A 17,558-nucleotide genomic window follows, 5' to 3' on the forward strand; every position below is an offset into this window, starting at 1 on the left:
ATTGTCCTGGAGTCTCCAGGTATTAAAGATTAATCTTTACTTAAGGATTGTGTCATGTGATAAAACTTCCAGGAATATCTCCAACCAAAACTGGCAACCCTAGGGGAGAAACAGTCACAGAGGGAAGAAGGAGCAAGGAGACGAGCTGGGGAGGCTGGAGGGAACATGGCTGGTCCCTGGGTCCAGGGTGGGGCTATAGAGAAGCTATAGCTGCCCTGGGTTGTGTTATTCTCGGGCTAGTTTGCCTCAAGTACCAAAACCAACGTGATTTTCCAGCGACCTGCTTCCCCCCCCGTAGCTCTTGCCTTTGGCCTTGTCTCTGTGCACCACAGCCCCCTTTAGCCCCCCAGCCCTGCCCCTGAAGCCCCCCAGACAACTCTAGCCCGCCCTGCCCTGCCCCTGAAGCCCCCCAGCCACCTCTAGCCCCCCCCGCCCTGCCCCTGAAGCCCCCCAGCCCCCTCTAGCCCCCCAACCCTGCCCCCTCAGCCCCCTCTAGCCCGCCCCGCCCTGCCCCTGAAGCCCCCCAGCCACCTCTAGCCCCCCAGCCCTGCCCCTGAAGCCCCCCAGACAACTCTAGCCCGCCCTGCCCTGCCCCTGAAGCCCCCCAGCCACCTCTAGCCCCCCCCGCCCTGCCCCTGAAGCCCCCCAGCCACCTCTAGCCCCCCAACCCTGCCCCCTCAGCCCCCTCTAGCCCGCCCCGCCCTGCCCCTGAAGCCCCCCAGCCACCTCTAGCCCCCCAACCCTGCCCCTGAAGCCCCCCAGACAACTCTAGCCCCCCCCGCCCTGCCCCTGAAGCCCCCCAGCCCCCTCTAGCCCGCCCTACCCTGCCCCTGAAGCCCCCCAGCCCCCTCTAGCCCCCCAACCCTGCCCCTGAAGCCCCCCAGCCCCCTCAGCCCTGTCCCTAAAGCCCCCAGGGTCCTCCCCAGCCCCCCCAGTAACGCCCGGGCGGGTGATCGCGGCAGCGGGGCTCAGGCGCGGGTCTCCCCAGGGAGACTGGTTGGAAACGGCCCTTGGGGAAAAACCCCACGGCGGGCGGGGGGGAACCGGCCCCGGTCCCGGGCCGGGCGCGGCCCCTTTGACGCCGCCCCCAGCCTGGCGACGCGGCGGGCGGCCGGGCGCTGAGGGCGGCGCAGGGAGCCGGGCGGAGGCGGCGAGCGGCGCGGCCCAGCCCAGCGGAGCAGCGGGGATGGCCGGGGGGCCGCAGCCGGGAGCCCCCGGAGCCCCCTCGCCGCGGCTGCCCAGGCTGGGGCTGGTGCTGGGCCTGCTGGCCGCCCTGGCCGCGGTGAAATACTATCGGGACGCCGAGGCGGCCCGGCGGCAGGTACCGGAGCGGGGGTGGCTCCGGGGGAGGGTAAATTGGGGGGCGCGGGGGTTAGTGCTGGGGGCTACGGGAGGTTTGGGGGGCTGGAGAGGACGCTGGGGGTTGTAGGGGCCGGTTGGGGGGTGGACAGGACGCTGGGGGCTTTGGGGGAAGAATTGGGGGGCTGGAGGCTTTGGGGGTTGTAGGGGCCGGTTGGGGGTGGACAGGACGCTGGGGGCTTTGGGGGAAGAGTTGGGGGGCTGGAGGCGCTGGGGGTTGTAGGGGCTGGTTGGGGGTGGACAGGACGCTGGGGGCTTCGAGGGAAGGGTTGGGGGGAAGAGGTGGGGGATGCTGAGTGATTGTGCTGGGGGCTTTGGGGAGACTTTGGGTTTTGCTGGGGGGCTCTGATTTGGAGGGGGGTGGAAGGGAGCTCTGGGGAGATGCTGCTAGGGGGCTCTGGCTGTGGGCAGGGGGCCTGCCAACTTGGGCACTCCTAGGATTCTCTTTGCTCTTCCCTTCTTAGATTCATAGATATTTAGGTCAGAAGGGACCATTATGATCATCTAGTCTGACCTCCTGCACAATGCAGGCCACAGAATTTCACCCACCACTCCTAAAAAAGACCTCACACCTATCTCTGTGCTATTGAAGTCCTCAAATTGTAGTTTGAAGACCTCAAGGAGCAGAGAATCCTCCAGCAAGTGACCCGTGCCCCATGCTACAGAGGAAGGCGAAAAACCTCCAGGGCCTTCCAATCTGCCCTGGAGGAAAATTCCTTCCCGACCCCAAATATGGCGATCAGCTAAACCCTGAGCATGTGGGCAAGATTCATCAGCCAGATACTGCAGAAAATTCTTTCCCGGGTAACTTGGATCTTACCTCATCTAAAAACCCATCACAGGCCATTGGGCCTATTTACCATGAATATTTAATTACCAAAACCATGTTATCCCATCATACCATCTCCTCCATAAACTTATCGAGTTTAATCTTAAAGCAAGATAGATCTTTTGCCCCCACTACTTCCCTCGGAAGGCTATTCCAAAACTTCACTCCTCTGATGGTTAGAAACCTTCGTCTAATTTCTAATCTAAATTTCCTAGTGGCCAGTTTATATCCATTTGTTCTTGTGTCCACATTGGTACTGAGTTTAAATAATTCCTCTCCCTCTCTGGTATTTATCCCTCTGATATATTTATAGAGAGCAATCATATCTCCCCTCAACCTTCTTTTAGTTAGGCTAAACAAGCCAAGCTCCCTGAGTCTCCTTTCATAAGACAAGTTTTCCATTCCTCAGATCATCCTAGTAGCCCTTCTCTGTACCTGTTCCAGTTTGAATTCATCCTTCTTAAACATGGGAGACCAGAACTGCACACAGTATTCCAGGTGAGGTCTCACCAGTGCCTTATATAACGGTACTAAAACCTCCTTATCCCTACTGGAAATACCTCTCCTGATGCATCCCAAGACGACATTAGCTTTTTTCACAGCCATATCACATTCTTGTCCTTGGTTCCCTGTTGTGTGTCTAAACATGTATTTTTATTCTAATTTAGCGAAGTACCCTGGTCAGATCCCAGCCCCTTTTCCTGAGTGGACCTGGAGAATCTTGTTATTTAGCGTGAAATTTCACTTCTCTCTGAACTGTAATGACCCCCTCACTCCCCAGCCAGGACAACTCACAATCCAGATCTTCTCAATGCCCCAAATCCCAACCTAGCTTATCCGTAGAAGGGAGAAAAAAACTTACAAAATAAGACCGACACAGGTTCACACAGAGGCACCTACTCCAGCAGCGAACTGGGATTTGTGTTGAGGAGAGAAATTGAAGCATTTGGCTGCAGGTTGTCAATAATACTGGACAAACATTCTACATATTGTTATTTATGTGTATTGTAGTGCTTAGGAGCCCCAGTGATGCACCAGGACCCCATGTTGCTAGGTGCTGTACAAACACGAAACAAAAGGATAGTACCTGTCCCAAAAAGCTTACAATCTAAGGCCATGTGTGCAGTGTGGGTGTTACAGTAACATTGCTATGGTACCGCAACTTTGGTGCTGTAAACCCATGGCGTAGGCACAAACTACAGGGAGAGAAGGGGTTTTTCCATCACTGTAGTGACTTCACCTCCCCAAGTTATGGTAGTTTGGTCGATGGAAATAGGCTTCTGTCAACTTAGCTGCATCTGCACCAGGCATTAAGTTGACAAAGCTATAGTGCTCAGGGGCATGGATTTTTCATGTCGTCCTAAGTTTTAAGTGCAGCCCAGTCTAAGACGCAAAACAAGTGCAGAATTACAAGGAAATGGTGAGGCAGTATTGGTCAGCATGACAGGCACTGGTTTCATCACACCAGTAGCCTAATCGTGGTCAAGTTTTTGTAGGTTTCATGGCAGAGGTGAGTTTCAAGGAGAGATTTGAAGTATAATGAGTTAGTTTTGCTGTTGTTTACTGGGAACTGCTGCCAAGCATGATGGTCAGGATTGGAGAAAGCACAAAGATGTTTGTTTGCAAGTTTAACAAGGTGAAGAGGTAATGTCCAGTGACGGTTCTGGTGGCGAGGTGGACTGAGTGTAGGCTGGCAGGGGAAAGGAGTCCAGGAGAGCTGGCTGTATTTCAAGGAATCCCTGTTGAGGTTACAGGGACAAACCATCCCGATGAGTCGAAAGAATAGTAAATATGGCAGGCGACCAGCTTGGCTTAATGGTGAAATCCTAGCGGATCTTAAACATAAAAAAGAAGCTTACAAGAAGTGGAAGGTTGGACATATGACCGGGGAAGAGTATAAAAATATTGCTTGGGCATGTAGGAATGATATCAGGAGGGCCAAATCGCACCTGGAGCTACAGCTAGCAAGAGATGTCAAGAGTAACAAGAAGGGTTTCTTCAGGTATGTTGGCAACAAGAAGAAAGCCAAGGAAAGTGTGGGCCCCTTACTGAATGAGGGAGGCAACCTAGTGACAGAGGATGTGGAAAAAGCTAATGTACTCAATGCTTTTTTGCCTCTGTTTTCACTAACAAAGTCAGCTCCCAGACTGCTGCGCTGGGCATCACAAAATGGGGAAGAGATGGCCAGCCCTCTGTGGAGATAGAGGTGGTTAGGGACTATTTAGAAAAGCTGGACGTGCACAAGTCCATGGGGCCGGACGAATTGCATCCGAGAGTGCTGAAGGAATTGGCGGCTGTGATTGCAGAGCCATTGGCCATTATCTTTGAAAACTCGTGGCGAACGGGGGAAGTCCCGGATGACTGGAAAAAGGCTAATGTAGTGCCAATCTTTAAAAAAGGGAAGAAGGAGGATCCAGGGAACTACAGGCCAGTCAGCCTCACCTCAGTCTCTGGAAAAATCATGGAGCAGGTCCTCAAAGAATCAATCCTGAAGCACTTGCATGAGAGGAAAGTGATCGGGAACAGCCAGCATGGATTCACCAAGGGAAGGTCATGCCTGACTAATCTAATCGCCTTTTATGATGAGATTACTGGTTCTGTGGATGAAGGAAAAGCAGTGGATGTATTGTATCTTGACTTTAGCAAAGCTTTTGACACGGTCTCCCACAGTATTCTTGTCAGCAAGTTAAGGAAGTATGGGCTGGATGAATGCACTATAAGGTGGGTAGAAAGCTGGCTAGATTGTCGGGCTCAACGGGTAGTGATCAATGGCTCCATGTCTAGTTGGCAGCCGGTATCAAGTGGAGTGCCCCAAGGGTCGGTCCTGGGGCCGGTTTTGTTCAATATCTTCATAAATGATCTGGAGGATGGTGTGGATTGCACTCTCAGCAAATTTGCGGATGATACTAAACTGGGAGGAGTGGTAGATACACTGGAGGGGAGGGATAGGATACAGAAGGACCTAGACAAATTGGAGGATTGGGCCAAAAGAAATCTGATGAGGTTCAATAAGGATAAGTGCAGGGTCCTGCACTTAGGATGGAAGAATCCAATGCACCGCTACAGACTAGGGACCGAATGGCTAGGCAGCAGTTCTGCGGAAAAGGACCTAGGGGTGACAGTGGACGAGAAGCTGGATATGAGTCAGCAGTGTGCCCTTGTTGCCAAGAAGGCCAATGGCATTTTGGGATATATAAGTAGGGGCATAGCGAGCAGATCGAGGGACGTGATCGTTCCCCTCTATTCGACATTGGTGAGGCCTCATCTGGAGTACTGTGTCCAGTTTTGGGCCCCACACTACAAGAAGGATGTGGATAAATTGGAGAGAGTCCAGCGAAGGGCAACAAAAATGATTAGGGGTCTAGAACACATGACTTATGAGGAGAGGCTGAGGGAGCTGGGATTGTTTAGCCTGCAGAAGAGAAGAATGAGGGGGGATTTGATAGCTGCTTTCAACTACCTGAAAGGGGGTTCCAAAGAGGATGGCTCTAGACTGTTCTCAATGGTAGCAGATGACAGAACGAGGAGTAATGGTCTCAAGTTGCAGTGGGGGAGGTTTAGATTGGATATTAGGAAAAACTTTTTCACTAAGAGGGTGGTGAAACTCTGGAATGCGTTACCTAGGGAGGTGGTAGAATCTCCTTCCTTAGAGGTTTTTAAGGTCAGGTTTGACAAAGCCCTGGCTGGGATGATTTAACTGGGAATTGGTCCTGCTTCGAGCAGGGGGTTGGACTAGATGACCTTCAGGGGTCCCTTCCAACCCTGATATTCTATGATTCTATGTTCATTATAATCACATCTTGGGCTGTGGGGAGATCAGTTCTCTGTATCTTCGTTTCCCCATCTGTAAAATGGGGATAATTGACTGTGCCTATCTCGCTGGGGTGCGTGGTCAAGGATTGATTTAGAATTTAGATAGTTTGTAAAGCGTGATGTAAGTGGCACTGCAGCCAAAGGTGAGAGATAAGTTCTTAGCATCTTAGAGCCTGATCCTAGAAGCTGACTCAGGCAGGCAGCCTCTTGTACCCAGCCAGCTAGTAGCATGATGGGCCTTATGGTAGTAAACTCTTTGGGGGAGGGAATATGTCTTGCTCTGTAAAATGCAGAATAAATTATGAACTAAGGCACTGATCCATTGAAGTGGTGGGACTGCTTACATGAGTACAGCTAACCATGTATGTTAGTCGAATCAGGACCAAAGCTCATAAATTAGCAACAGGATGTATATGTGTAGATATACGTACATACCTGTATGTATTTCTAGTTTAAAACCTCATAGTTGAAATCAGTTGTTAGTGTGCTTGTCAGACCCTGAGTTCAGGATTCTCCTTCTGCTGCAGCAGCTGAGAACCTTTCAGACTGTATAAGGATACAGTTCCCGTCTTAATTATGGGCATTCATGCTGAAAACCACTGCAAGACAAGCAAAGGCACACGTTTACATTATACTTGACCTTGGTTCCTGTTAGCTCAAAAGATTTTAACTCAACTTTAAAGTGACCTATAAAGAAAAAACGAGCTTTGGGGCCCTCTTGGTGTTTTGTTCTGTATAAAGAAGATCTGAATTTCTTTTAAACTTTTTTTTTTTTACACTAGAAATTCAGGTCTTGTCTGCCCTGAGGCTGTATGGTTACTATAGAACTTGTGAAATGATATTGCACGAGTGCAAGTTGTGCAACAGCGAAAGAAATAGTGTTTTTTATCCAACTGATTAAAACTTTTTTGTTTTAATAACTATGTAACTCAAATGACTAACATGAACCTTGGAACAAGGTCGTCTTTGTTAAAGATTCTACTCCCCCTGAATTCTCATTTAAGGTGGGAAAGCCCCAAGTGTACATCTAGGAGGACCTCTAGCAAAGATCAGACTGCAAATTCCTGATATTTCAACAATAAAACAGTAAAGAGTAAACTTTTAAAAGTCCTTTTTGGCCTTTATGTATCACAAAAAAGTAAAAATGGTACAAGCCCATTTTATAAAAAACATTATTTGAAGGTGACTGTAAAGGGCAAATATCTCTGTCCTTTACTGCTGCTGTAGGAGATGCATAGAGAGTCTGAGAGGATTTCAGTTGATAAAACTCTTTTCTGACTGTCTTTACACAAGAAATATCAGGTCTCGTCTACTCTGCTCTTGCGAGGGATTCAGTGGATGACAGGCAAACAGGTTGGATTGGGAACCATAGAAGAAAACGTTGAAATCTGAACAGCTGAGAGAGTTTTTCTGTTCAGATTTTTAAAAACTTTTTATCCATTTCCTTTGTTAGCAACTACCTAATTCAAAGGTCTAACAAACACTTGGGGGAATAAATCTTTGTGAAGACTCCGCTCCCTGCCACTGTTACATTTGGGAGCTGAGAAAGCTCCTGCTCTTTGTCCTGTCAGCAAAAACAGTGAAGGCAAAACTTTATTATTCCTGATATTTCCAAGGTTAAAATAAATCTTAGGTGCCTTTTTTGGCTTGCTTTAACATGTGTGCTATAAAAAAGCAAAAAGGCACAAACCCAATTTCTCTTTCCCTTTGTCCTTCTTCACCATCTCTCAGAATTTCAGGACTGATTTGCTCACTTCCATGTTCCGGATCATTATCTCCTATAGGGCAGAAGCACTGGGGTTTCCCTTTCAGCAGGTCCATGTTGAGGAGCTGGAGTGTCCATGCTGGGCATATATAAATGAAGAATTCTGATGGAACAAGGCTGTGTGTGGAACTGATGTACTGTTGGAATATTGCCTGGAAATGTGCCTATCAATCTCATTTACTCGATGAGCACCAAGTTTAACTCATCTTGCAGAGGGGAGTGATTGCTGGAGCTGAGATTTGATAGGTTCGAGTCCTGATGGCACATGTACCGGACACACTTGGCCAGGAGTGAGGGTGTGCGTTTACAGGTCTAGGAATTAGTACTTAATTTTCTAGGAAAAAATCCTGCTGCCTGGAAATGTCCCACTGCTTGTCCCGTCTGAAAGATGTCTGAGATACTGACCGGGCATGCAAATTGGCTCTTATCTCTCTGGAGAGTAATTCATTCTGGAGTCTTGCAGCACCAATGAGCATAACATCAAACATCTATATTGAGTTCTCTACATCACAGCTGCTGTCCTTGATGCTGTCTGGGACAGCATTTCATCCATATGCATGGGATATAACTGGTGCCTTTCCTGTTTGACGGGGCACTGGAGGCCAAAGATAGAGGTTTCCCAGGTCTGAGTGTCTGTGCTGTCTGCTCACTGTAATGTTGGAAGCCAGAGCCTAACCCACTGAAAGGCTCATCGGCTGTTGCTCTCTGAATGGAATCTCTTGGGGTTCAGATCAGTGGCATTCTTGACCTGCTAAACGGGGGGGAAAAAGAAAGGACCAGAGACTGGAGAGGGGCCATCAGATAGATGATTGCAGACACCTGGGGAAAAGAGAAGGAAAGGACCCTCTGTGACCATCTCTAGAGCTCTGCATGTGCTCAGGATGGTGTGATCTGTGGAGGGAAGCCCCTGTATGAAGCTGTTTACTTGTCTAAGCTGTTCTGGCTCCTGTGCCTGTGTTCGCTGCTCCCTGCCAGACGGGCTCTTGAGGGGGACGCAGAAGGAAATTGTAAAGCAGTGGAATGGGCATTATAAAGGCTGTGTGTTTGGATTAGGGGAGTGACCTCAGCTCCTGGGCGATTCCCATTCCAGTAACGCTAGAATAACATCATTGGTAAACGTGTGCAGGCATTTTACACACACAGTAAAGCTATGGTCCCTGTCCAAAGGAGCTTGGGGTGTCTTAGGGGATTGATCCAGTGTTTGAAATAATTAGCATGCTCGTTCCCTTTCCTTCCATAGCATAGCTGTTGTCCGCCCTCTTTTCCAGGCATTGGGTTCTCACCTTGCTTCAAACGGGCCTTCTTCCCGCCCTTCCGCGGTTCATGTTCCAAGAGCTTCTCTGCTTGCCTTTGTTTTTTCTTTGACTTCCTTGGCCCAGGAACTGCCGTATATGGCTCCAAGTGCTTCTCTCATTGTAACTGACAGGCGCTGAGCCTTCCAGCCTGCATTAAATGGTGTCTCAGGCTGGCAGGCAACAGATGGAAACTAAACTGGTTCAGGAGCTTTGGGGATGTTAATGGTGCTGCAGGCATCAGAGGACACACACATCTAAGCAGCAGAATGAGGGATAGTCTCTTGCTCCTATAGGCTTTGCACCGGGGTGGGGGGAGCTGTCTCCCCTGCCAGTAAAGCCCTGGATCTGCTGCTGAATGGCAATGAGGAATATGACTTGTCTGACTGCCCCACCACTCCTTTCCTTCACTCTGTCTCATTTCCTTCTCCCTCAGTAGAGCAGCTCTCTCCTTCCATCTGTGTATTGTCTCTTTCCTCAGCTGCGCTTGCTGCAGTGTGGAACTGTCTGCGTCTGTTCCAAGCGAGAACTGCATTTCTGTAGCCCAGGGGTTCTCAAACTGGGGGTCGGGACCCCTCAGGGGGTTGCGAGGTTATTACATGGGGGGGTCACGAGCTGTCAGCCTCCACCCCCAAACCCCGCTTTATATCCAGCATTTATAATTGCTAATTATATAAGAAAGTGCCTTTAATTTATAAGGGGGGGTCGCACTCAGAGGCTTGCTATTTGAAAGGGGTCACCAGTACAAAAGTTTGAGTAAAACTGCAGCCCCTTCTGTTCGAGGAGCTCCTGTATCTTCAGATTGTAACAAATGAGGCCATGCAGGCTGCTCCCTGTGAGATCTGAAAGGGTTAGTGTCTGATGGGGGAAACTGAGGCCCAGAGTGGCTGTGATTACCCACTTCCCAAGGTTAAACAGTATTGATGGCAGAGTAGGAATAGACTGTATGAGTCCTGGATCAGTGGTAGGATCACTAGGCAACACTCCCCACCAGGAGCTGTGAGGTGGAAGCTCTTGCCTAATCACAATTTGCTTATGTGCTCTAGGATGTGAACGTGGTTCTAGCTAGAGCGGGTCTCCGTGGCAAGCGATGTCTGTGGATATTGGTTGGAATGTAAATGTTGATTTGGCCGGGTTCACTTCCTTTAAACATGGGAGGGCCCAGTTAGCTCTCCTCCTCCTTGTGAAAAGTGACTCTTTAGAGCAAATCCTCAGGTAATCATTGGTGAAGTTTGAATAGTCTATATTTGACCGTCTTCATTCACGTGACGTTGGCTAGCTACCTAAGTCACCGTGTCAGGATGCTGTAAAAATGCCCTGTGGTGAATGCTCACTAGCAGCACAGAGCCTCCTGCAAATAGCAGCAGCTGGCAACGTTCTTGCAGGCCCAGAATCACTCGCTGCTGCAGTTGACAGATTCCTTGGACAAAGACTCACTAAGAGAGAAGACAAAACAGAACAAATGATTTGTTGTCAATTATTTGTTGTTCATCCAGATTTAGTTTTAATACATTCATGGAAACTGTTCCTGGATCCCAGTCGCTATTGTTGATAGTGCAGAGTCCTGCTAGCGTGCGTTACTCTTTTTATTTGATGGCTTTGTTTGCAGTTGTAAAGGATGTATAATAACTCAAGGGCTGATGGGGCCTAAATGAACTAGTAAAACAGCTCCAATTAAGACTTACCTGCCTCTCTTCTTCCCAAACCAGGAGATGGCCTTGAAGTCTCTGGGGAACGAGGGGCTTTTTCTCTTCTCCTCTCTGGACACTAACAATGATCTGTACATTAGCCCTGAGGAGTTCAAGCCAGTAGCAGAGAAATTAACAGGTAGGTATTTACCTTGCAAGGTCAGTTGTGCAATAAAGGAAAGGAAGGCTGAAGATCTCAGCACTGCATGTGCACAATGGCTAATTACCTTTTTTTGTGCTGGTCTGGGGCTGATTTACACAGCGAGGGGCTGCAAAGCTTTAAGTGTTTTTGGAAAGGCTTAAGCGTCAGACACCACTTTCACAAAGTGCACTTTTAATAAGACTGAATCTCCCTTTGCTGGAGTAGTAAAGTGCACAAGTTACTTTGTCCAGGGCTTAAACGGGATTTGGAATGGATGAATACAACGGATATAGCTCAGCACTGGCTAGACCAAAACTATTTCATTCATATTTTCCTGTGGCTTCCGAAGTCTCTGTCATGCAGTATCAACGTAGCAAATGTTTCTCAGCTATGCCAAAATGCATGAAACCCTGTGATCTCAACATAGCATGCAGGAGGGATTGAACTGCAACCGAAATACCAGGAATACTTTCTCATAATGTAATGAAACAGCAGTGTGTGTATCTGCCCCCTGCTGGATGCCCCAGGAACCACTGAACCATGTGTCATAAACTTTATACTGCTATCAATTAAGGGGAGATTCTCCTTTAACTCAAGTAGCAGGGACTTGTGCCCTTGAAGCAGGTGGGTCTGAGTTCAGTTGCTAAGGGCTGTCACATGCAGCAAAGTGACAACTGCGAGGTTCCACGTACCTGCCCATTAGACTATTATAAAAGTATAATCATTTCCCTATGGTGTTAAATAATTGTTCTGTTTAGGTGTTACTCCTGTCCTCGAATTTGAAGAGGAAGAGACACTGGATCCCAGTGGGGAGACGCTATCAATTGTTGCTAAATTCCAGCCCCTTCTCATGGAAACAATGACAAAGAGCAAAGATGGTTTCCTAGGAGTAAGTATCATACATCATGTGTATGAATAGAAAACCCAAATTCCCAGCAAAACCCATGCAATGTAGTAGAGGCTCTAACTACCCCCATAGGAGTGAACATATAGTGCTTATTTTGTCAGTTGTTCCTTCTGTGAGCAGAGATCAGACCGAGCCAGTGTGCATTGGTGCATTTTGGCATTTTTGCTGGTGGCATCATCAGTTTATTCAGCACTTAAACATTTTTTTAAGAATATATGTACGCTTCCAGCTCTTATGAACGTGCAGAAAATCTTCCATACGTGACCCGGTGCAGTGTTGTCTACAGGAATTTGCAAAACCATTTGAAACAATAGCTTTGAGAATCATAAACTGCCCCTATTTCTCAATGAGATGTTAACTCTGGAGTGTAATGGTGCCCACCTTATATGTGACTATTTCCATGGCATTTGTTGCCATGTTATCTGACTACTTGCATTATCAATTTATTTACTGCTGGCCATTTTTTGCAGAAACTTCTAGCTAATGTGGGATTTTACATGATGCTTTGGATTGTGGGTGGAGTTTAAAAGGAGTACCACTTTCTCTAATACCAGAATCTGACTTCTGTGCAGTGGTTCATATCCATCTGCCTCCTATAGAACAAAACTCTTCAAATGTTATTACATCCCATTAGCTCGTTCTGACACGTGTTTCTCTTTGTAGATTTCTCATATTGCGCTGTCTGGCCTACGGAACTGGACAGCCCCAGCAGCCCCTATGAGCATAATGTTTGCCAAGCAGTTCAAAGCCTTTCTTCCCCCAAAGAATAAGATCGAACTCGGCGATCCCTGGTGGATAATCCCAAGTGAATTAAACATCTTCACCGGCTACCTTTCCAACAACCGGTTTTACCCTCCGGTCCCCAAGGGCAAAGAAGTAAGAGCACCACTTAATATGAACAGTGATCCTTCTCAGTGGGAGGATATTGCTTCTAACAGATGCTTCCATATTGTCCATTTTGCAATTTTCACATCCTAATGAGCAGCAGGTAACCAATATCATCTTGGGCTGTCCTCTCATCAGATCTCACACACTAAGCATGGTCACCTCGGTGCTTGGATGGGAGGGCGCCAGAGAAAATATGCATGCTACAGGGAGTGGTGGGGGTGAATCAGTAAAGCCTTGTTGAGGATGTTCAGCCGCTCTTGGAGGGAACCCTAGTGTAGACAGTTCTCTAGCTTGCGCAGCTGTTTCCAGCGCCATATCAGTTGCATTTATTTCTATACTAGGGTTCCCTGTAGCTGATATTAGTGGAGTTGAATGAGTCTCAGGCCAGGTCTACACTAGAAACTTTTGCTGATATGATTATGCTGTTAGGGGTGTACGATTTTTATGGCATTTCTTTACCAGTAAAAGGCCTGGTGTAGACACAAATTATATCAGCAAGAGTGCTTTTGTCAGTGTAGCTTATTTTGGTTGGGGACCCAGTATATATCTACGCAAAAGGGGGGGGGTGCAGTATAGCCAGCATCACAGAGAAGGAAGCAGCAGCAAATGACAGAGAGGAATGGAGGCGGCTAGTTTCCACATATGTGCCATTGTTGGCCTGGGTAGGATATAATATATAATGTAGACTGGGCCTTACCAATGGTGGAAACGCTCTGTACAGAACTTCCCTAGTGTAGATGAGGCTGTAGTTTGTCACTTCTCTGTAAATCGATGTCTCAGTGCAGTGTTAAGGGAGCCATCTTTCAGAGGAGAGGTAAAAACCAAGAATTTTGTTTGCGGTCTCAGAAGATCCAAGGCATTTATAACAATAGTACGGGGTATCCACAGCAGCCAGACCAACTACTAATCAATTTAAATAACAAAAATCCTCATTTAGTCTGACTTGGGTAAGATTCTCCACTCCCCGTCTAAACTAATTGTGTAAAATGAATGTGCTTTGTCAAACGGTGACCTCATGTTCCACCCCACAGCGGTCAGTGAAGTGATTCTTGTATGTGGTCTATAAAATCAGTCTGTAAATGCTCTGCCCTCATGGGTGTTTGGTTAGGCTTTAATTCTGCCATATTGAGTACACTCCAGTGGATGGTGTATGCGATCACTTCAAATTGCAAACTGCATCAAAGTCTTATTGTTCAGTATAATGCACAACATGAAATCCGATCCGCTTGCAGTACTCAGCCTCTGTGCTCTGGAAATATTGCGTATATGGAAGACAATGGTTAGTACGCTTCCAGACAGAGGATAAATGTGCAAGGTGGTGGAAAACTATAAATTATAGAAGGGAGTCCAAAAAAATGGAAGATGGAAATTGTTAGCTAGATCCAAGTCATGTTAGTTGTTTTATCTTCCTGTCCTTGTAGGGGAGTAGTTTTAGAAGTGTAGCTTAACTGAGGTCTACATTAAAGGCCGTTGCTTTCATTTTTTTTGCTACCTCTCCAATTCTTTCCATAGATCGTGATCCACAAACTCTTGAGCATGTTCCATCCTCGTCCGTTTGTAAAAACTCGCTTTGCTCCCCAAGGAGCTGTGGCCTGCATCCAGGCAATCAGTGAGTTCTACTATAGGATAGCGTTCAGGTAAGAACTTCCCAAATGGGACTGGGAGGTGCAGCGTGTTAAAGGTGGGGATTGGTGCTGTTTTAATTAGATCTGCATCTTTTTAAAGACCTGTTAGAATCAAAGCAGCTAGTATAATGTGGAGGTTGGGACTTTCACAATTAGTCTGTTAATTATGTTCAATCTGTTTTGGGGGTGGAAGAAATCTACGAAAGGGGCTGTCAAGCAAAGGGGTCATGACACTGTCCCGGGCTGCCAGGAGACCCTGGGGTTTGATAAGACAGCATTAGATCTGGGGAATGGGAGGGGGAAAATATGGACACGTCCAGCTGGCAGCAGCCCCATGATTTCCCCGTCCTCCAGGGAACATAAACCAGGAGCAGCATGTGGGCATGTTACTTAATTGTGATTATGCTCCCTAACAACATATGTAACTGACCGAGGGCTGCTAAGCAGCTTGCAGAGAAGAAGGGTGTGTCCTCCAGGAAGTGGCTTTGAATGTGTTACTTCCCTTACGGCTCCATCCATGGATCCAACGCTCCTGTTTTTGTCTGAACTGACTGGGTGAGAGGCGCTATTGCCCTGTAAGTCCCCAGTCCCAGGTCTAAGCAAACGCCCTCTATTTGGTGATGTCCAGAATCGAAAGGGGAGGATCTAACTGTTTTAGTCAACAGATGGAGCAGTTCTCTAAAGCCAACAGTCCCTAGAAGAGTGATTCCTCACGCTGCTCTCGTTCATCTTGCAGACAGTTCTTGTCTAGTCTGTTCTGTTCAGGTCCTTGTATGTCCGTTATCATATGGGGAAATCAAAGCACAGGGAAGTTAAATGCCGTTATCACCATAGTATCTGAGTCAATGGCACTGGAACCAGGAGGGCCAGGGGGCCATACCCTTTCCCTTTTTAACATGGTGTAGTTTTGGGGGGTTGGGGGCGGTGTTGCCCCCCGCAAACTGTAAGCCTCGGGCAGGTGTGGAGCAGCAAAACGCAGCTCCTGCTGGCACCTCTCTGCACCTGCTCGAGACTTGCAGCTGGGGGGGGGCAATGCTGCCCCCCAAACTATGCCCACGTAAAAAAGTGGGGGAGGCATGGCCCCTGTCCCCTGGTTCTGGCACCGGTGGCCCCCCCACTTCTACAAAGGTTCCGGCACCCTTGATCTGAGTGCCTCCAGCAGCCCATGAAACAACATGACTAGCATCTGGCATGTATGACCCGTTCTCTCTCCTTCTCCCTGGTTCTTGGTCTTGCTTAGGGCACCAAGGCTGATGTTGATCTTCCTGTTTCAGGATCCATGCCGAGTTCCAGCTGAATGAACCTCCAGATTTCCCTTTCTGGTTTTCCCCTGGCCAGTTCGCAGGCCACATCGTCCTCTCCAGAGATTCCTCCCACGTTCGAGAGTTCAAGCTCTTTGTCCCTAACAAGAGGTATGACCATCTCTTTTCAGTGTGCGCTGAGCAAAGACCTGAGATTAATTGGAAACCAGAACATGAGTGAAGCTCGAGGGGCTCTGCGATCCTGCAGCTGTGCTGTGTGTGTCGCAGATCTAGAGGATGTTCCTTGCACGTACGGTGCCATCTCCTGTCTGATGATCTCAAAATGCATTGGCTGTTTTAAACAAGATTTGCATCTCTGTGAGCCAGGTATCCCTATCCCCATCATGTATATGGGGAAATCAAAGCACAGGAAAGTTAAATGACTCACCTAAACTCACACAGAAATCTGTGTTCGGGTACGAACTGGAACCCAGGAGTCCTAGGTCATTATCCCATGCTCTGATTACCAGGTAACAGTCTCTCTCCTCCACACAGTACATAAATTACCATGCGGGTAATAGTCTATAGTCAGATTTCACTCTTGATCTCTTGGGACTGGGACCCAAGAGAGCTAGAATCTGTTCCTGGGTCTGTCACAGACTTGAAGTCACTTTGGGTTCTTTTGCCAAGTTGCTTGAACTTCTGGGCCTGTAAAAATAAGGAATTTCTCCAATCTGTGCATGAGTCTTAATGAGTGTTTGTAAAGTGCTCGGAAAACTTTGGATGAAAGTTACTAAATGTATATTCTCCTCTTCATTGCTTGAGCTACTGCAAACCCATATTCCCGAGGAATGTCTGGCTAGCTACCCTTGAAAGAGTTCCAGAGATGGCTTAGTTTGCAATTAGAGGTGAGGCTGCTGTTATGACTATTGCGCATGCAGCAGGGCCATTGAAAGCCCCAGAAGAATCATGCAACGCCTGTGTTTTATTACACGCCTCCGGGCGGTTTACATTTTGCAATAAGTCCCTTGTAAATAAAAGTGAAACAAGCTCCACTGTTGTCATACCTAAAACTGAGAGAACCCCATATTGCAGCGGCAACACGTTTTTAGTAGAGCCACTGAGAACACTTAGCTCAGCCAAGGATCTGATTTGTTTAACATACTGTAAAATGGTAATCCTTGAAACATCGGGATGGGGAGAAAAACCCTGGTGATCTCCACGTGTGTTTTGGTGCACTGGAGTCTGGCATAGTGTGACTCACTTGCTTTGAGATATTCTTCACTTCATATTTCAAAGGCTAATGTATTGTGTTGTATAGGTTTACACTCTCTCATTATTTCTCTCTGGCAAGTGGCTGGAAGCATTTCAGGAGATAAAAGCTGACATTTTTCTCGGCCCACGGTGGCTTGAATCGAAATTGTAAACAGAGCATTACCCTGGTGACTTGATACTTGCAGTTCTGGCAGCATGTTCGTTATGGGAGCTCTTTGCTTGCAGAAAAATATGTTTTACAGGAATGGAATTCCCAAATTCTCAGGGTTTGGAAGGAAGAAGGGATACTCCTCCCCCCCAGTATCTAAACAGATTAAAGCTCATGCATGACTCTGCCTCTCCTTTCGTCATATTGGGCAGGCACTCGGGCCCTGGTCCTTCAGTGGGATCCAAGAGTGGTGGACCTACGCAGAACCCCACTGACTTCAGCAGAGCTGTGCAGTGTCCCTTGCGCACCTGGCCTTTAGTCCTGAATCCGGCCTAGGGATGTTGGATGTTTAGGGAGAAATGGCTCAAGTTTAGCTGAGTTATCAAGTGCAAAGCTCTTTCGTCTGCACATGGCTGTTACTGAATGTGCTGGATTCTCCTGCTAGGTCTCTCAACGTTGACATGGAATGGCTATATGGGGCGAGCGAAAGCAGCAACATGGAAGTGGATATAGGTTACCTACCTCAGGTGTGTAGTAACTTTCTCTCCTTTGTGTGTGCAGCATCTTAGTTGGGATTCCTCATGAT

At 47.8% G+C, this 17,558-nt stretch overlaps 1 protein-coding gene across 4 annotated transcripts in view; it reads left to right on the forward strand.

Moving 5' to 3' along the window:
- The first annotated feature begins 1,105 nt into the window (after positions 1–1,105).
- Positions 1,106–17,558, forward strand: part of SELENON (selenoprotein N) — a 34,756-nt gene continuing 18,303 nt past the window's right edge. For all 4 annotated transcript variants that reach the window (XR_012155653.1, XR_012155654.1, XM_073317943.1 and 1 more), the window contains exons 1-7: positions 1,106–1,321; positions 10,768–10,885; positions 11,647–11,777; positions 12,459–12,671; positions 14,196–14,320; positions 15,583–15,720; positions 17,418–17,499. Coding sequence is in view for 2 of the 4 variants with exons in the window: in XM_073317943.1 (XP_073174044.1) it covers positions 1,187–1,321; positions 10,768–10,885; positions 11,647–11,777; positions 12,459–12,671; positions 14,196–14,320; positions 15,583–15,720; positions 17,418–17,499 (942 nt within the window). In the remaining 2 variants the exon portion in view is untranslated. The remainder of the gene's footprint in view (positions 1,322–10,767; positions 10,886–11,646; positions 11,778–12,458; positions 12,672–14,195; positions 14,321–15,582; positions 15,721–17,417; positions 17,500–17,558) is intronic.

The sequence above is a fragment of the Lepidochelys kempii genome, chromosome 19 (genome assembly GCF_965140265.1).
Source record: "Lepidochelys kempii isolate rLepKem1 chromosome 19, rLepKem1.hap2, whole genome shotgun sequence".
NCBI classification, from domain to species: domain Eukaryota; kingdom Metazoa; phylum Chordata; order Testudines; family Cheloniidae; genus Lepidochelys; species Lepidochelys kempii.